This window comes from Neophocaena asiaeorientalis, unplaced genomic scaffold (assembly GCF_003031525.2).
Source record: "Neophocaena asiaeorientalis asiaeorientalis breed wild unplaced genomic scaffold, Neophocaena_asiaeorientalis_V1.1 scaffold150, whole genome shotgun sequence".
Taxonomy (NCBI): Eukaryota; Metazoa; Chordata; class Mammalia; order Artiodactyla; family Phocoenidae; genus Neophocaena; species Neophocaena asiaeorientalis.
In genome coordinates this window covers 73,563-89,860 of record NW_020176571.1, presented here as the reverse complement: position 1 = coordinate 89,860, position 16,298 = coordinate 73,563, and the positions used below count along the sequence as shown (strand labels likewise).

At 52.9% G+C, this 16,298-nt stretch overlaps 1 protein-coding gene and 1 long non-coding RNA gene across 4 annotated transcripts; one reads left to right on the top strand and one right to left on the bottom strand.

The window, feature by feature from the left end:
• Nucleotides 1-607: 607 nt before the first annotated feature.
• On the bottom strand, nucleotides 608-5,490 carry LOC112391628 (uncharacterized). The gene is made up of 3 exons (XR_003001536.1): nucleotides 5,359-5,490; nucleotides 1,563-1,701; nucleotides 608-1,468 (listed from the first exon to the last, which is right to left on the bottom strand). It is a non-coding gene; the product is annotated as an uncharacterized LOC112391628 (long non-coding RNA).
• A 437-nt stretch (nucleotides 5,491-5,927) lies between these two features.
• PEX26 (peroxisomal biogenesis factor 26) lies at nucleotides 5,928-14,696 on the top strand. Of its 3 annotated transcripts, none has more exons than XM_024733107.1 (5): nucleotides 5,928-6,293; nucleotides 7,331-7,471; nucleotides 7,910-8,205; nucleotides 9,676-9,822; nucleotides 12,188-14,696. In XM_024733107.1, exons 1-5 carry the CDS (start codon nucleotides 6,079-6,081, stop codon nucleotides 12,289-12,291), a joined length of 903 nt encoding a protein of 300 aa, XP_024588875.1. In that variant the 5' UTR covers nucleotides 5,928-6,078; the 3' UTR covers nucleotides 12,292-14,696. The 3 variants fall into 3 exon arrangements, with proteins under 3 accessions (XP_024588875.1, XP_024588877.1, XP_024588876.1); XM_024733109.1 differs by having other exon boundaries at nucleotides 11,608-14,696; XM_024733108.1 differs by lacking the exon at nucleotides 12,188-14,696 and adding an exon at nucleotides 9,928-11,601.
• Nucleotides 14,697-16,298: the final 1,602 nt, after the last annotated feature.

Sequence of the window (16,298 nt, the reverse complement as noted above, 5' to 3'; positions counted from 1 at the left end):
AGACTGATTTGCAGGGAAAGAGGCTTTTACAAAACCAACAAACTGGACCTTGGCCAAGTAGTCCTGAACAATTTTTGAAATGAACTGAATTGTCATGGGTTAAAAAAATATGTTCAGACACCTGTTTTCCTCACTTTACCAGCTTTCAAGCATTCCACCTGGTGTCATTCTGAACCTGCCCCGGAACCAGATGCTGGGTAGGGTCAGCTTACCTGTGGAGCAGGGCACTAGGCTCGGGTGAGGATACCAAGACGCCCTTGAGGTTACAGTCTGAGAAAAATCATTAAGACAAATGCAAAGGCAAACTGCAATTCCTTTTGTTTATTTTATAGTTATTACTTTATTTCTTTTTTTTTTTTTTTTAAACTTTATTTTTTTATTTTTGCTGTGTGGGGTCTTCGTTTCCGTGCGAGGGCTTTCTCTAGTTGTGGCAAGTGGGGGCCACTCTTCATCGCGGTGCGTGGGCCTCTCACTATCGTGGCCTCTCTTGCTGTGGAGCACAGGCTCCAGACGCGCAGGCTCGGTAGTTGTGGCTCACGGGCCCAGTCGCTCCGCGGCATGCGGGATCCTCCCAGACTAGGGCTTGAACCCATGTCCCCTGCATTGGCAGGCAGACTCTCAACCACTGCGCCACCAGGGAAGCCCCTATTACTTTATTTCTTTTAGGCCCTGGACCCATGGGATAGTGTTGGGCACATGTGTGTTTTCCTCGCTGTAGACAGCTGAGTAAGAAAACCAATTTTCAGGCTGACTGAAGCCTCCAGGGTTGGGAGCGCCGCCCTTCTGCTTCTTTGAGGTTCTCACCACCCCTCTCTTTCCACTGCCCTCACCTGGGTCAGGTGTGAAATGAAGATTTCTGGAAATCCTCCCAACATTTCTCCTCCTTACCCACTGCCCATATGCCTTCATCAGGGCTTGCTGACCCGAAATTCCATTTGGGGAAGTAACTTCAGGAAATAATTTGGGACATAAAGATTCTGTCAGTGGTTCCCAGGCTTTTAAATACAAATGACCACTTTTAATTGCCCCTCCATCAACCCTCTTTTGGAATGTTTCTCTAGAAAATAAAATCTACTGATCAGTAACAATCGTAGCTTCATCTCAGGTAACCATACAACTGAAATGTTAAAACTATGTTGAGAGCCCCTCCCGAGGGCCCGCTGGGGGAAGCCACAGGTTTTGGGGACCAGAGCTGCTCTGGGGACGGGGGTGGGTACAGGGAGGGAGCCCTGGGGTGGGGAGTGCTCTTCCCAGCAGGATCTGGGCATGAACAGTGGCCTTGGATGCTGAGACCCACCCCAAAGCACGGGGATCTCTGGGCTGGTGAGGAAACACTTCAAGTCAAGGCGGGGTCCTCTCTGGGGCAGCATGTCGGGGGCAGGGGTGCTGCATCCTTCTGTGGGTGACAGCAGCTGTCGCTTCCCCTTCCTGGCCTCAGTTTGGCTGTAGAATAAGGCTCCTTCCAACCCTGAAATTGTATCACTCAGGGTGACTAAGTTTATTCGATTATTTCCTAGGAAACAAGGAAGGGAGCACTAGAAGGAACATTGCAAATCACTCACAGGCAAGTAGGCAGGCCGGGGTACCAGTATCTGGAAACACCGCCACGTGTCCCTCCTTTTGGGCGGGCTGCATTAGGGCATGTATCTCCTCAGCTTCCAGCCTTTCTCACAGTGCTCACCAGCGAGGGTACCTGCAAGTCTGGATCAAATGATGCAAAACAGCTCAGGGGAGGCGGGGGCCCTTGGAGCAGCGCATGCCTACCGCTTTGCACCATGCCAGATGCCCCCTGAGATAAGGAATGGCACTCAGGAGTCCTCAGGAATGGCACCGCTGAGTAAGGGAATGGCACAAATAACTATAAGAAAATGCAAAGCACAGTGGGGAGTTTGAAGGGAGGAGTGATTAGCTTGAGTTGAGTGGGACCAGGGAAGACTCAGGAGGGCCCAGCATCCTTCCACCTTCCACGACAGAGCAGGGCTGACTAGTCCCCAGTGAGCAGCCGTTACTTGTTTCACATCAGGCCTGGTCTGGCATCGTGAAGATTTGCTCAGGTGAACCCTCTGGCTCCCGGGGTGGGTGAGAACATGTGGAAATTGGAGGGCAGGTCTGCGTGGGGGGCTCCCGGTCGCGCTGAGGGCAGATAGGGAGGAGCTATTGCCAGCCCTCTGAAGAATGCCCTGCCGTGGGCTCTGGTGAGAGAAGTCTCCAGTAGTTGTTCCAGCTTTGCCACTGAAACCATGAGTTCTGAACTCAGACAGTTTCTGAGCTTTAATTTCCCATCTAGTGATAGGAATAAGAATAATATACCTGTATTGCCTTGCTCACAGGTTTGCTGTCCAGCTCAAACAGGGTGAGAGCACCTTGTACAGCCAGAATTACGTTATCAGCTGAGAAAAAACACTCGAGCCAAACTGCCTTACTGAGGTCCCAGCCCCCCTCTGCATTCCTGTGTGACTGCCCTGTTGCCTTGGCTTCTACACCCACAACTTGGGGGCCACAGCAGGGCTGTTGTCGCAGGGCTGCTGGTGATTAAGATGAGGTGGATGTAAAGCACTCAGAACAGCGCCCAGCACATGGTTGATGCTGGAGCACCAAACTGAGCTGGCGTTCCCATGCTGTAAAGTACTGCACGGGGTGGGGATGACGACACTCCTTAGACACAGAAGCAAAGTGAGCACTGTGTGTGTACCTGGAGAGGAGGAGACGGGAAGCAGAGTTCTGCCCTGAACTCCAAGTCCAGGCTCTAAAATGAGCCATAAAAATGCCATCTAACTGACGAAGGTCTGGGGCCCGTGACCAGCCTGGAAAAGCATCATCTCCACCCTGCCAATATTTATGTCTTTGGCTTGCTTCTAGCCAAAGTCCACACCAGGCATGATCCTACTGCCTGCAGGGCTTTCCCACTGGTGTCCCTGTACAGAGGGGCTCTGGCTGGACGAGCGTGCCCAGAGGGGCAGCTATGGATGCTGCCTATCATCACGAAATGCATGGCCAGCTTGGAAAGGGCAGACTCTAGATGTGGGCATCTGACCTTTGTAAGGTCAAGAGTCTGATTCTGGGTCAGAAAGTAAGATTACAGGACTTTGAGGTGGAATTGGATTCTTTCTTCTTCTTACCCACCCCCAGTGTATCATCTCATCTTATTATCAGCCTGAACTATTCCAGTGATTTAAAGCATTCTAGGGACTTCCCTGGTGGTCCAGTGGCTAAGACTCTGCGCTCCCAATGCAGGGGGCCCGGGTTCTATCCCTGGTCAGGGAACTAGATCCCATATGCCACAACTAAGAGTTTGCAGGCCACAACTAAAGATTCCAGCGTGCAGCAATGAAGATCCAGCAGAGTCAAACAAACCAATAAATGTTTTTAAAAAGGCATTCTAGGCATTGTCACATGACCTCTTCTGACCTTTACAACCACCCACATGGCAGGTGTTGGTGTCAATGTCCTCAGATGAGAAAACCGAGGCTCAGAGGACTGGCCTGACTTTTCAGAGGCCCTCGGGATTCCAAATGGTGTAGCTCATCTCCCAGACCAGAGCCCTTTTCGCTATGGAAACACGGACTCATCACTTGCTCAAAGCAGCCGAGCAGATCCACACCCTCAGGACACTTCTCAGGCAAGACACACTGAGCACCCGACGAACAGAAGGGAGAGTGGCAGGTCCCAGAGCTTGGGTGGGCTGGGGGATGGCTATCAAGTGGGTTTTGAGTCTCATTTACTAGTTTTCCCAAAATGAAAGCATTCCAGCAAAACAAATATTGAGATGGGTCAGGTCTTACAGGTCTGAGAGAACTGGCTTGTTTCCACTCATTTTATCCCGGGGGAGGCTAGGTGGTTTCAAAGCTTGAGTCATGGGCCCTGTTCACTCTCCCTCAGCTGGAATACATTAGGGCTGCCGCGTCTTAGGCTGAGAAGTTCTGGGTACGTTCAGAAGCGGGTGGGGGGTGGGGAGCGTCACAGTGCTGGTGTTCAGGAATCAGGCGGCGGGTACAGCAGTGCTGAAGTTGTGTGGTGACAGCCAGATCACTATGTAGTCCTGCATAGTCAGAGATCGGGTGAAACACAGAAATAGAACACAATCCTATTCTTATATGGCTTTTTGCAACCGCCCACTTCCTTAAATATCCTGACCTCATTCCGGCAGCCACGGCACTACACCTGCTGGCAAGTTGGCTTCTTTTAGGGCTGTGCTGCCATCTCCTGGAAAGGCCTGGGCATTGCAAGAACCTTCTCCTTAGGGCTGAAGGAAGGGGCCTTTTTCAGGCAGCAAAAGCTTGGAGGTGGCACTTCCGGAGGCTGAGGCGTGGCTGTACCAGTCTCAGCTCGCCCAGGCCTGGTACATCCATGTTCTGATGCTACTGCTTACCGATTTTTCAGGGAAGACTTCTAAAACCAGCTCTGAGAAACAGGTGTTTTGTTCGTTGCAGTCCAATAACTATGTCATTTCTAATGATCTTCATTAGCTGCTGTCCGACTCGAGGCAGAACTGATAAAACATTTTGGTAACTTCGGCCTTGAACTGATCCACACTTTCCTCTGGCCTGCTTGCCTCCGGAGTTTGCTGTGTGGGAATGAATACTGCGCCCGGCGTTGAAGAGGGATTTAAGATGCATGCTGAGTATATACTGGTCCCGAGGGCAGTGACCCCACCAACGGAGGCCAGTCCTGAGCTCAAGGGCCACATTTTCTCTCTGCTATGCTCCAGCCCTGGCTTTACTGTTAGAAAACAAAGTTAGCTGTCGTCCCTGTTGTCACTCCCAAGCGCTCTTCTGTATTTGGTTCACTTCTCCTTAGCATTTATCCCCACCTGACATACGACTGTATGTACTTCACTCGTTCGTGTTCAATTTTGTTTCCTTTCACTATATGGAAACTCCACAGAGGCTGCTATTTTTGCCTTTGTTCAGTGGGAGCCTCAGTGTTCAGAACGAGGCCTGGCACTTAGGAGGTTAGGTATCTGCGGAAGAAGTGCGTCCTGGCTTCGTCACCTTATACGGTTACGGCTCCACACTTCTCAGCCGCAGAGTCTGACGCATTGAACGCTTCTGCCTCAGCTTTCCGGGAGGACTTTCTGCAGACAGCTGAGGGCCCAGGCTGCTGACCAGGGGAGGGGAGGCCGACGCGGGCAGGTCCTGACCCTGCGCCTAGCCTGGTCCGTCTCATCTAATCACAAGCGGACCCGCTTCGAGAGACTTCAAAGGTAGGAACTGGGAGGAACCGAACTGAGGTAACACAAACCTGGGAGGCCCCCAAAAGCCTGAGTGAAGCACAGAATATAATAATAAATGTCACTTACGTGTCTGTGTACAACCACTTAATAATTACTATCGCAGCCGTAACGTATGGAATACTTACTCTGTCCCAGTGCTTTACTGCAAACTGCATTACACACTGTACGGCTGTTTTCCACGAGCTCTCTACTTGGCCTGAGGTATGGAGTCTCCGCGCGGACTGACCGGGAGCCGGGCGGGAGCCCGGCGGAAGACGGCACACAGACGCCCTTTCCCGCCCGCTGCCCGCGGGGCGTCCCCACAGCAGGTGCCGGAGAACCACGCCTACGCCCGCACCCCGTTGGGCCTCAACTCCAACAGCCCGCGGCTTCCGTCGCCGGGCTTCCTCCAGCTGCCACGACTTTCGGGACGCGGCATGCCGGGGCTTGTAGTCCGCAGTTCCCAGCTGCGCCGGGAGGGCGGCCGCTTCAGGAGCCGGACTACAACTCCCAGAGTGCCGTCGCGCCGCCGAACCCCGACCGTCGGCGGGGGCTGCGCGCGCAGCGATGTCGCTGGCTGCGTTCCCGCACCAGTGCTGGCGGCTCTGCAGCTAGAGAGGCCAGGAGGGCCGAGGGTCCCAGTCCCTGTGGTGGGGCCGGGTGTCGAAGGACGCATTGCTCTGCAAATCCGAGGGCGCGAGGCTGTCCCGCGCCGGAACCGCAGGAGAGCCCAGCCGCTCCCCGGTTTCCTTCTCGGGGTGCGGCCTCGGGGAGGCTTGTGGGCCAGGCTGTGAGTACTCTCCCTCCTCCCCAGGCCGCACCGGGTACCCCGCAGCCCGCAGAGGGCGGCGGCTTGGCGCCGGCTTATGAGGAGTGACCCAGCGACTTCCGCAGTCCCCCTGAGGGGGCTCGGGGGGCTCCTGCGGAGCAGCGAGCCTGTGCGCGCCGCTCCGGCGCCGTCGGCGGCCGCGCTTCTGCTGGAGGAGGCGGCCGACCTGCTGGTGGTGCACCTGGACTTCCGCGCGGCGCTGCGCACCTGCGAACGCGCCTGGCAGGGCCTAGCGGAGGAGCCGGCGGGCGCGTAAGTGCTGGGCTCGGTTCGCCTCCGGGGGCGGTGGGAGGGGCGCCAGACCCCAGCGCTCCTGCCATCCGGTCGCTCATGCCAGCCTTATGCCTTCTTTTCTCGCGGTGACTCTCCGGAGGCAGCGGCTCACCTTGTGCGGGTTCTCCGGGGAGAGAACGAGGCGCTGCCCAGTGAGGAGGAAGAGGTTGAGTAGTGTAACGGGCTCAGGGGGACCCACAGCCAGTTCTTTCTCCCTGTTCCAGGGTAGAATGCCTGACGGGAAGATAGAATTGAGTTGTTAAATCACTTCAGTAAGCAGGTGGCGAAGTTCTCTCCTAGGCGCACCCCTCCCCCGAGCGCTCTCACCTTGGCTGATAAATGGGTGTGTTCTGGTCCTGTTGAAGGATCGTATCAAAGAATCGGAATTTTGGTGCTGCCTTGCTCTTCCTGATGCTGCTAGCCTCTCCTGTAGCTGAGGGCATCATTTCTCTGTGGGTTGTAGAGTTGGATTAGGCCGCAGTAGGGAGTGGGTAGAGTCCCCAGAGAAGGATGGATGAACTGGGGAGCCCTGGCTGTGTGTTGAGGGGTCGGTGAAGGCTTGTTGCAGTAAATGCTGAAGGCTGTGATTCTGGGTGCTGCCCTCAGGCGGAGACCTTGCTCCTGCGCCTTTCTTCACTAAGCAAACTCTTAGCTCCAGCTCTCTTTCCACCCACACATTTGTGCTGCCCTTTGACTTTTTCCCCTCGGGAGTAAATGAACCCTTCCTGTTTGCTAACCCTGAATTTACCTGGATACAGGGATGTGTGTTGGGCAGCAGCCTCTAGGTTTGCCTCTAGGTTTACAGGGACTTTTAGCTCCTGGGAAGAGGGCAGTTTTCTCTTGTGTTGGGGCCCATGAGAGTGACGGTAATTGTGAGGCCCACTGGAATGTCAGTGGCGAGGAGAGAGGTGATGGCTGCTGAGCTGGGAGCTGGCAAAGAACAGTCTCAGGGTGGAGGTGGGAATGGCAATGCAGGGGAACCACTTCTGGACTTGAATTGGCTTTTCTGCGGACAGCTGCTTGGAGGTGAAATGCTCTCTGTGTGTTGTGGGGATCCAGGCGCTGGCAGAGATGGATCGGTGGCAGGAAGTGCTGTCCTGGGTTCTTCGGTGTTACCAGGTTCCTGAGAAGCTGCCCCCCAAAGTCTTGGAGCTGTGGTAGGTCCTTAGGTCCTTACTGCTTCCCCACGGGTCAGTGCAGGAGCAAGAGGCTTTTCCAGTCCTCTGCCGATGCAGCCCTGATATCTCCTCTTTTCCCTTCCATACCATTTCCCTTCAGATCTGATTCTTTCCCTGTGCCGCCGCCCCCGACTTCAAAACATAACGATAAAAGATGTGGAAGGAGGAATTTAGGAAGGGGGAAGGGAAAAGAGGAAGGAATAGGAGACGAGCAGTGGGGTGACAGAAGTGGGGTGTGTCAGAGCTGAGAGAGCTTCTTGCTTCTCCTAAGAACTCCTGGTTCTTAGCGTGTCAGCATCCTGGAGGGAAGGGCTGGAGGGCCTGGCGGGCTGGGTGGGAGGAGGTGATTATGAGAAATTAACAAACTGCGAAGAACTGACTGCTCTTTTTTCGGGGTTGCATTATTTGGGGCTGCAGTGTTCTTTTATACAGCAAGATGCGAGAGCCTGGAGCTGTGCTGGATACGGTCAGTGCTTGGCTCCAAGATGCTGACAACCAGGGCCTTCCAGAGTACAGAGCCTTAGCAGAACTTCACCTGCAGCGGGTGCTGCTTCCTCTGGGTTGCTTGTCGGAGGCTGAAGAGCTGGTGGCGGGCTCTGCAGTCTTCAGTGAGACGCAGCGGCTGGACGCACTTCAGGCCATTAGCACGGCGAGGCAACAGCAGAAACACGCACAGTCCGGCTCCGAGGAGACCCAGAAGCTAAACCAGGAAGGTGAGACGTTGTCCTTTTTGGCCTCTCTACAGGGAAGTAATGGGCTTTCTCCTGAACCTTGGAGCAGTTCTTTGTGTGAGTAACTTCCAGATCACAGAATAAGAAACCTGTTGGGGTGCTTAGATAGCCCAGCCCAGACCCTCGGAAGGTGGCAGTGAAAGGTGGGTGGCGCAGTCCTCAGACAGAAACTTGGCTTTTGTCTCCTGACAGCCACCTTCTCCTTGGGGTCCTGTCGTTAGGTCTGCCTCCACGGTGCTGGCCTGGGTGGGATGTTACTGCTTTAAATGCTGGCCCAAATGCAGACCCCGCTGAGGTGTAGTTGGGGATAGCCAAAGGAGAATGAACAGCTGACATGGTAACTTGTTAGCTCGACTTGCGGCATTCCGTTTGGGCCCCTGCCCTGCCTCCTGTGTGCCTTCCCTTAGCAGACCTCTCGCTCAGGGTCTTCTTCAGGGATTGACGTCTGCCCCGTTTCAGGGCCAGCCAGCTTCTGCCAGTAGAGTGCAGCTTTATAAACGGTGGAAGCCGCTTCAAGACCCAACACTGTGCACCTGGCTAGCAGCTGCAAGGGTGCCTGCACGGGCAGGGATGCGGGGGGTGGACTTAAAGGCCCTCTACTCCGGACTCTTCCCCGGTCCCTGAAGCCTCTTCATCACCTTTTCCTTGAGCGATCGTCTAGTCTGTACATGAATACTTTCAAGGACAGAAAAGTCCCTGTCTCCTGACGCAGCTGGGGACAGTTCTTTAAGGAAGTTCTTCCTGAGGCTGAGTTTAACGTTTCCTTCTGGTAGTTTCTAACCCACTGATTCTTGCTTTTTCTGTTGGTAACACGTAGAATAGGCCTAGTCCGTTTTACATGAAAGGCCCGTTAGGAGACTGAAGTCCTGTTTCCAAAGTGTTTTCCTTTCTGTGCTTTCTTTGTGAGCATGAACCTGCTGAGTTAGGATCACTTCTTTGCAAACAGGTTGTTGACTTCAGGGACTACACGTGACCCCCCAGACCCCCTGCCTGTCCACTGCCTGGGAAGGAGGAGTTCAGGGCTGGGAGGTAGTGTTCATGTTTGTACTCACGGTCCAAGACTGGAATTCTTCACTGTACCTATTAGGTGCCCTTTATTTTCTGCATTCATCGATCATCAGGAACTATTGCCCTGTGTAACTCCATGCATACGTCTTAGGCCAAAATGCTGTAAAGTAGTCAGGCTATTAAAGAAGCACCAGATGTGCCAGGTTTCCCCGGCTGAGTAGACGTTTCTGTCAAAGTCCTCTCGTAAGGAGATGGTATTCTGGTGATTTAGTCTGTCCTTAAAGCACCTTTGGAGCTTTTGGAACTTCCTTTAGAACCACTTTATGAACTGCATGAGAAAGCCAGTCTTGTTACCCTTTTGCTCGACTTTTATAATCAAGCTCAAAGCTCAGAGTCAGGGAAGCTGGTTCTTACCCTGAAGTTATGCTCCGTCTCCCCGGCCAGGCTCCTCCTCCCACAGGTTCCTGTCACTACTGACGTTGCTTCGCCAGCTTTGGGACTCTGCAGTGAGGCACTTCTTTTCCCTGCCCTTCAGAAAGAGCCTCCTGGCTGCCTTGCTTCTCTGCCTCTTGGTGGTGAGGTTTGATCCCGGTGAGTGAAGACGCCTCCCGCCCTCCTGGGGACGGGGCGGTTGACAGGGGCTGGCCCTTGGGAGCCCTCCTGGGGGTGGAGGTTTTCCCTGGTCTCTTCTGCAAGGAGGAGTTGGTGGACCCAAGCAGGAGCCAGCCCTGGAGAAAGTCCACTCTGCCCTGTTGACCCTGGACGTCCAGGGGTGAACTCTGAGGAGAGCCGCAGAGTTAAAAAAGAAAAACGTCATCATAATGTGTAAAAACTTTATGTTAATTTAAAACATATTAAATTGTAGAAATACAATTACAATAGAAAAATATATATAATATTTTAGAGAATATGGAAAATAGAGAAAAGTATAAAGGAGAAAACAGAAATCATCCATAAGCCTGCTACTGTAATGGTTATACTTAGTCTTTCTCTGGATATAGATGCAATTTTCTGTGTCATTAAGTATTCTTTGTTTTTCCTTCTAGTTTTATTGAGTTATAATTGACATAGAGCACTGTATAAGTTTAAGGTGTACAGCATAATGATTTGACTCACATACATCATGAAATGATTGCCACAGTATGTCTAGTGAAGCTTTATCATTTCATATAGATAAATAATTTAGAAATAGAAAAAAATTTTTTTTACTTGGGATGAGAACTCTTAGGACTTACTTTCTTACCTTCTGTATCTAACACACAGCAGTGTTAATTATATTTGTCATGTTGTACATTACATTCCTGATACTTATGTATCTTATAACTGGAAGTACCTTCTTCCAATTGCCCATCCCTCTACAAGTATTCTTTAAAACATGGCTTTAGGGACTTCCTTGTTGGTCCAGTGGTTAGGACTCTGCGCTTTCACTGCTGAGGGCCCAGTTTGGATCCCTGGTCAGGGAACTAAGATACCGAAGCGCAGCCAAAAAAAAAAAAAAATGTGTTTAAAGCTTTACCTGGCTAAATAATATTTCAAATTATAGGAACTTCCATAATTGATTTTACAATGCCCTATCGTTGAACATTTTGATGATTTCTTACTCTGTTTTCTGCTGTGCTCTTTGCTGAGGGTTAATTCCTCAGACCTGTAAGCACTGGGTCAATGGTTAGGTGCTCACTCGTGGACTTTTCTGTGTCTTGCTCTGTGTGAGTTATGACCTAATCTCATGAATTTAGTTTTAGGATTATGTAACTTTCAAAACTGAAAGGAAAACTGGAAACCCTTGTTTCAGTCCCTTCATTTTCTTTCGTTTTTGGTTGAGAAACCTAAGAACCAGAGAGAAAAGAGAAAAGATGACTCCAGAGTCACACAAACGTGTGTCTGTTGCTCTTGACTTAGCCTTAGATCTTGCCCGTGTCCCCCACTTCCCTTTTTCTCGTTCAGGAGCCGTTTCTGCACAGCTCAGGTTGTCCCTTTGACCCCTTGGCTGAACACTGAGCAGGAGTTCCCTCTGAACAGCTCTGTTAGGCCTCAGGGAAGCTGAGGAGAGTTTGTGTTCATTCCTGTCCACCATCTGACCTTTTACTTTGTTCCAGAGGCTTCGAAACTTTTTTGTGGTTCTTATGAGTCCTTCAGCCTCATAAGCCCTGGTCTCCTGAGTGGGTACAGCAAGGGGCCGTTTGAGCTTCTTCCATCAGGGAGCCCCGGCTGTGGTCCCACCCTCAGGACAGTCTTGACTCAGTGCAGAGCTGGCGAGAACCCAGGGCTGGGCTGCAGTTAGAACTCGGCAGAGAGGATGTAAAGAGGGTGGACTATAATGGCTTTCTTAAAAGTAACATTTTTTTTTTTTTTTTGGCCACGCCTTGTGGCATGCGGGATCTTAGCTCCCCGACCAGGGATTGAACCTGCGCCCCCTGCATTGGAAGCGTGGAGTCTTAACCACCGGACTGCTAGGGAAGTTCCAGTAACATATTGCTTTTTAAGAAAGAAAAAAAAAATCAATTAAAAATCAGTAATTCAAATAAGGAAAAATAAACAAACCAAAACAAACAGCCAACTCAGCTCTCATTCAAAAGAGGTGGATTTTACTTTTGTTTTCAATATAATTAACTTATGATAAAAATAGGTAATACTGTCACTTGGCTCCAAATTTAAAAGATACAAAAAGGAATGTAGCGAAAGGTCTCTTCCTAAATTCCTCTCCCCAGAGGGGGCCACCGTTACCAGTTTTTTTGTGTATTAAAAAGTTAGGTTAAAACATAATAAATTTGGATCTTTTTCTGAGCAAGCTGAAGGTCACTGTAATCCAAGTGAAGAAAATACATCCCAGAGTCTATATCCTGGAGAAAGGGACATTCTTTCCTGTCGGGAGGGGACAAGGGGCACCAGCGTGGGTCGCTCCCCAGGCGGGAGAGTCTGGGCGGGAAGGGGCCCACTGACTCACCTCTCCCTGCAGCTTCTCCCGCTTCCCTGCCCTTCCTCTACAAGCTGGCTCAGATCTTCCGTCGGATCCGCGAGGCCGTGGCTTCTCCTCTCCGCCGGCCTCCCATCCACGACTGAGTGGTCTTCCTGCTCACCTTGACCGCCTGGTCCCTAAGGCTGCCGGACAACAGAGCCAGTCGTCCACGGCAGCCTGTTTCTTGCAGCTGGATGGGCCCTGCCAGTGCGGCCAGCCTAATTCTAGGAGGAGCTGACCTGGCCCAGGCACTGTATCTTGCTGCCTGAATGCCCTCCCCTTTGCGCCCCACTTTGGCCGGCTTGGCAGGTGGTGTGGAAACAAGATGCACAGCCCTGCAGAGGCCCCTTGCACAGGAGGGGTTTGGGAAAGGAGAGTGCTTTGTCCTTGAAACATTTCATCTTCCTGCAAAGGCAGGGGTTTGATTTTTCAGGCCAGGGTGTTCATGAAGCTGGAAGTTCAGAACAAGGTCCTGGTGGAGGGACTTGGCCTTTCACTCGCTTGGAACACTTAACCTCTGAAGGTCGCCCCCAGTGCAGGCCCTCCCCGGGCAGGGTGAGGGCCCCACAGTCTGGTCTGGTTTACCGCTACCCCTCCCCGAGGTGTGCAGTGAGCCCATCTCTGCTCAGGCCAGGCTTCCTGAGCCCCTGGCGCTGGGTGAGGGGGTCTGGCCTGGTGCCTCCTGGGCTTCAGCTCAGATTCCCAGGTTGTCAGTGGCCAGGCGGGGCTCTGTTACACCGGTGTCTGCCCTCTCTCCCTCCTGTCAACTCCTCCCCCTGCCGTGCGGTAGTTGGGCTTCGCCCGATGGTTGTCTCACCAGGTTCTGCCTGCATCCCTGCCTCCTTGGTACACGCCTTTACTGGTTCCCGCCTTCCTCTGCCCTGTTATTCTAGTTATATTCTATTGCTTGTATAACACACAAGTGTTTCTGCTTATGTGACCATGAAAAGTAGGCCAGCCTCAAAGGCTGATGAGCTGAAAATGGAGCGGGGTAGTCAGGTGAGCTGGAAGCATGTGTGGAGGGGGTTGGGTGGAGGGAGGCTCTGCAGGCAGCGAACGATTTTATTCCTGTGCGGGGAGGAGACACTGGGGCCCTAGCGCTTGAACAGCTGAAATGTTTCAGTGCTTCCTGTCGGTGGCCACAAGAATCCTACCTGTTCCCGTGTGAGGACATGCCGTGGGGTGGTGGAAGGCCTGGGAGGTTAGTCCTAGGGTTGGTCCGCCGAAGCTAAGAGTTAAGAGCCCTGCAGAGAGGAAGGGAGGCGACCGAGCTTTGCTCTCTGTCCTTCAGGATGATTTTTAAAATCTGGTCCTGTTCACACCCTGGAGAAAACTCTTCAACGGCTTCCCCCGGCCCAAGGGTAAAGCACAGGTTCTTGCTGTGTAGGCCCTTGGGCACTGGTTTTGGCGGACACCCCTACTTCGCCTGGGGCCTCTGATCCAGCCCAGCCCCCCATGGTCTTAGTTTTCTGAGCACTGCACCCCTCGCACCGCTGTGCCTTCTGCACCTGCTGAGCCCTCTGGAGGCCCAGCTCCCCTTTTGCCTGATGAGCCCTTTCAAACTTCCAGACTTACCCAGGGGTTGCCTCTGTGCGTCCTTTCCTGGGGTCCCCTGCTCCAGGCCCCCGTTTCGTGTGCTTTCTGTGTGGTGACCCCACGGCCTTGTGATTGGGGGGTTCTGTGGCCTCTCTGAAGCTGGGGAGTGTGGCTCTTCGCAGTGCTGAGTCGAGGGTAGATCCCTGCACTCCCACTCGCTGGGTGTGGGACTGTTGAAAAGTGATTTAACCGCATGTGTAAGTCGGTTCTTCCCTCACAGGGACGTGGGTGAGTAAATGAGCCTCTGGTGCGGTGTTAGCACATCTCCTGCCCCGGGTAAGAGCTCCCATGAGAGGTAGCTGTGTTCCCATTGCCTGCCCGAAGGCGGGGGGTTAGAAGGTGTTCAGAGGCATTTAAAAGAATAAGCGGATGTAACTGACATGACGGGAGGCCTCTGCCACAGGTGCGTGTGTGGGTTTGTGTTGTGGAAGCCCCGACTTTCCAGCCTCTTCTCTCGCCCCGGAAGCCCCCATGTGGCCCTGCTCTAGGCCTTGAGGGTCTCTGCTTCCTGTCTGTCTTGAGCTCCGCAGCCTTGTTTGGCATCTAGCCCTCCTAGTCAGACAGGCACTCGGCCCTGCTGCTCGGGTGGCTCGGGCCGTTTCTGAGGGTGCAGCTGCTGCTCTGGCTGGTCCTCAGCTCTGGGCTTGACGAGGTCCGAAGCGAAAGGAGAGCCGCCTTGTCACACCAGCGCCTGTGGTGACCAGTGAGGTCGCCATGAGCTGCAGATGGCCTTTGAGCCCGTGAAGTGTGGCTGGTCCATATGGAGATGTTCTGTAAACGTAAAATACACGCTGCTTTCAAACACATAGAAGAACTACAAAGGTGGAAACTCGATAATTTTTATATTGATTGCATGTTAAAATGACAATCTTTTGGGTATATTGGGCTAAATAAAATCTATTACTGAAATGAATTTCACCTGTTTCTTTTCACTTTTGGGGGGGGCTCCCAGAATGTTCAATCTTGCACGGAGATTAAATGTTTCTGTGGGCCGGCACTCGCCAGCACCCAGCACACGTCCGGCCCAGAGAAGCGGCCCATATAGTGGGGTCTCCAGACAGGAAATCTGGAAAGACCACCTCTTGTAGCCCCTTTGTGAGTTAAGGAAATGGGGACCCCAGAGTGAAGTGAGCCCCCAGGTGACAGCCTGCATGAGACCAGGGTCTCCTATCCACCCAGCGTCCCCTCGCTGCACATGGTGCCCCCACGTGCCCGGAGATCAGCCGCCGAAGCTCGCTCTCAGCATGCAGCTGTGTCTGGAAGGTACCACGGCCCGAGCGAGTGGGCTGGTCCTGCAGGTTCTGAGAGGATACGATGTGGGTTCTGTGGCCGAGGGGCCACTGGGGAGGCGGGGTGAGGTGACGAGGGCTTGGGCTGCGGTGGGTGGTCACCGGTGTGGGTGGGGAGCAGCGGAGGGGAGGACACAGGGTTCTGCTTCTAGAAGGGGGTTCCGAGGGGCCGAGGGCGTATTTCGTGGCTTTGTGCAGGTGATGCCGTGGGTATGTTTGCACATGTGTGTGTCTAGACTGTTTAAAAACTATTTGCAGTTTACGTGTATAGTACAGAATTCAGAAGTCACAAAAGGGTGTTTGTGAAAGAGCGTCTTTCCTTCCCCGGCCACCTGCCCCAGCCTACCACCGCTGCCATCCGTATCCTCCCACAGCTAACCTCTGACGCGAAGCTTCTCTTCCTCTCTGCAGAGGATGGCGTCCTACACACACGTGCCACAGTTTTTTAAAAACTTAATCTTGGATTTCGTTCCGTATCAGCTGATGTAGAGCTGCCTTATTCGAACGAGCGCTCTGTATTCCGTTGTATGATAGGCTCACAGTATAAAGCCCGTACCCTTTCCCCTGAATGCAGTGAAGCCTCTCCACCCTCTCCTAAGCCCGAGTCTGAGATTAGCAGGTGGGGGTCACACCTCTGCTGTCTGCCTGCTAACTGCCTCAGCCACAGGGGAGCTGAGAGCCGGCCTCTCACACTCCGGACACTCCACTTCTAAACCGGGGCTCTTGGGTCCACTCTTCCCCAGCTCCTCCTTTTCAAGCACCTCTTTGAAACTTTTCACATCCCCTTGTCACTTTTTCTACCATCCGATGGGGACTGACAGGCATCAGGTAATATTTGGAGACTGGGTTGAAAAATGAAAGGATTTTTGCGGAAGTGCGTCAGCATAGAGAAGAGTTACTTCAGCAGTAGCACCAGCATTATTGATGTGGAGAGGTTGCTTAGGCAGAAAGCCAAAGTGTACGGTCCTTAGAAGGTAACCGGCAGCCTCACCCGCAGAGCTGCATTCAGTTCCGGAGAAAAGCACTGATGCTTTCATGTTAAGAGGCTTGTTTTCCAGATGCAACAGAGCATAGTCCCTTCCTTGGCTCCTTGCTGCCTCTGAGGGCTCTGACTCTGCCCTTTCTGTTTCTTGGGCTGGTTTCCCCCTGCCCTTGGCCTGCGTGCTTGGAGGGAGCACACCCTCAGGGCTCTGCTGGCAGCTCTGCTCTGTCTGCTCTCCACCCCC

Coding starts and splice junctions, on each gene's coding strand:
- PEX26 (XM_024733107.1), top strand. CDS start 6,079: ATGAGGAGTGACCCAGCGACTTCCGCAGTCCCCCTGAGGGGGCTCGGG. Junction 6,294..7,330: donor GCGGAGGAGCCGGCGGGCGC/GTAAGTGCTGGG, acceptor TTCTGCGGACAG/CTGCTTGGAGGTGAAATGCT. Junction 8,206..9,675: donor CCAGAAGCTAAACCAGGAAG/GTGAGACGTTGT, acceptor CTCCCCGGCCAG/GCTCCTCCTCCCACAGGTTC.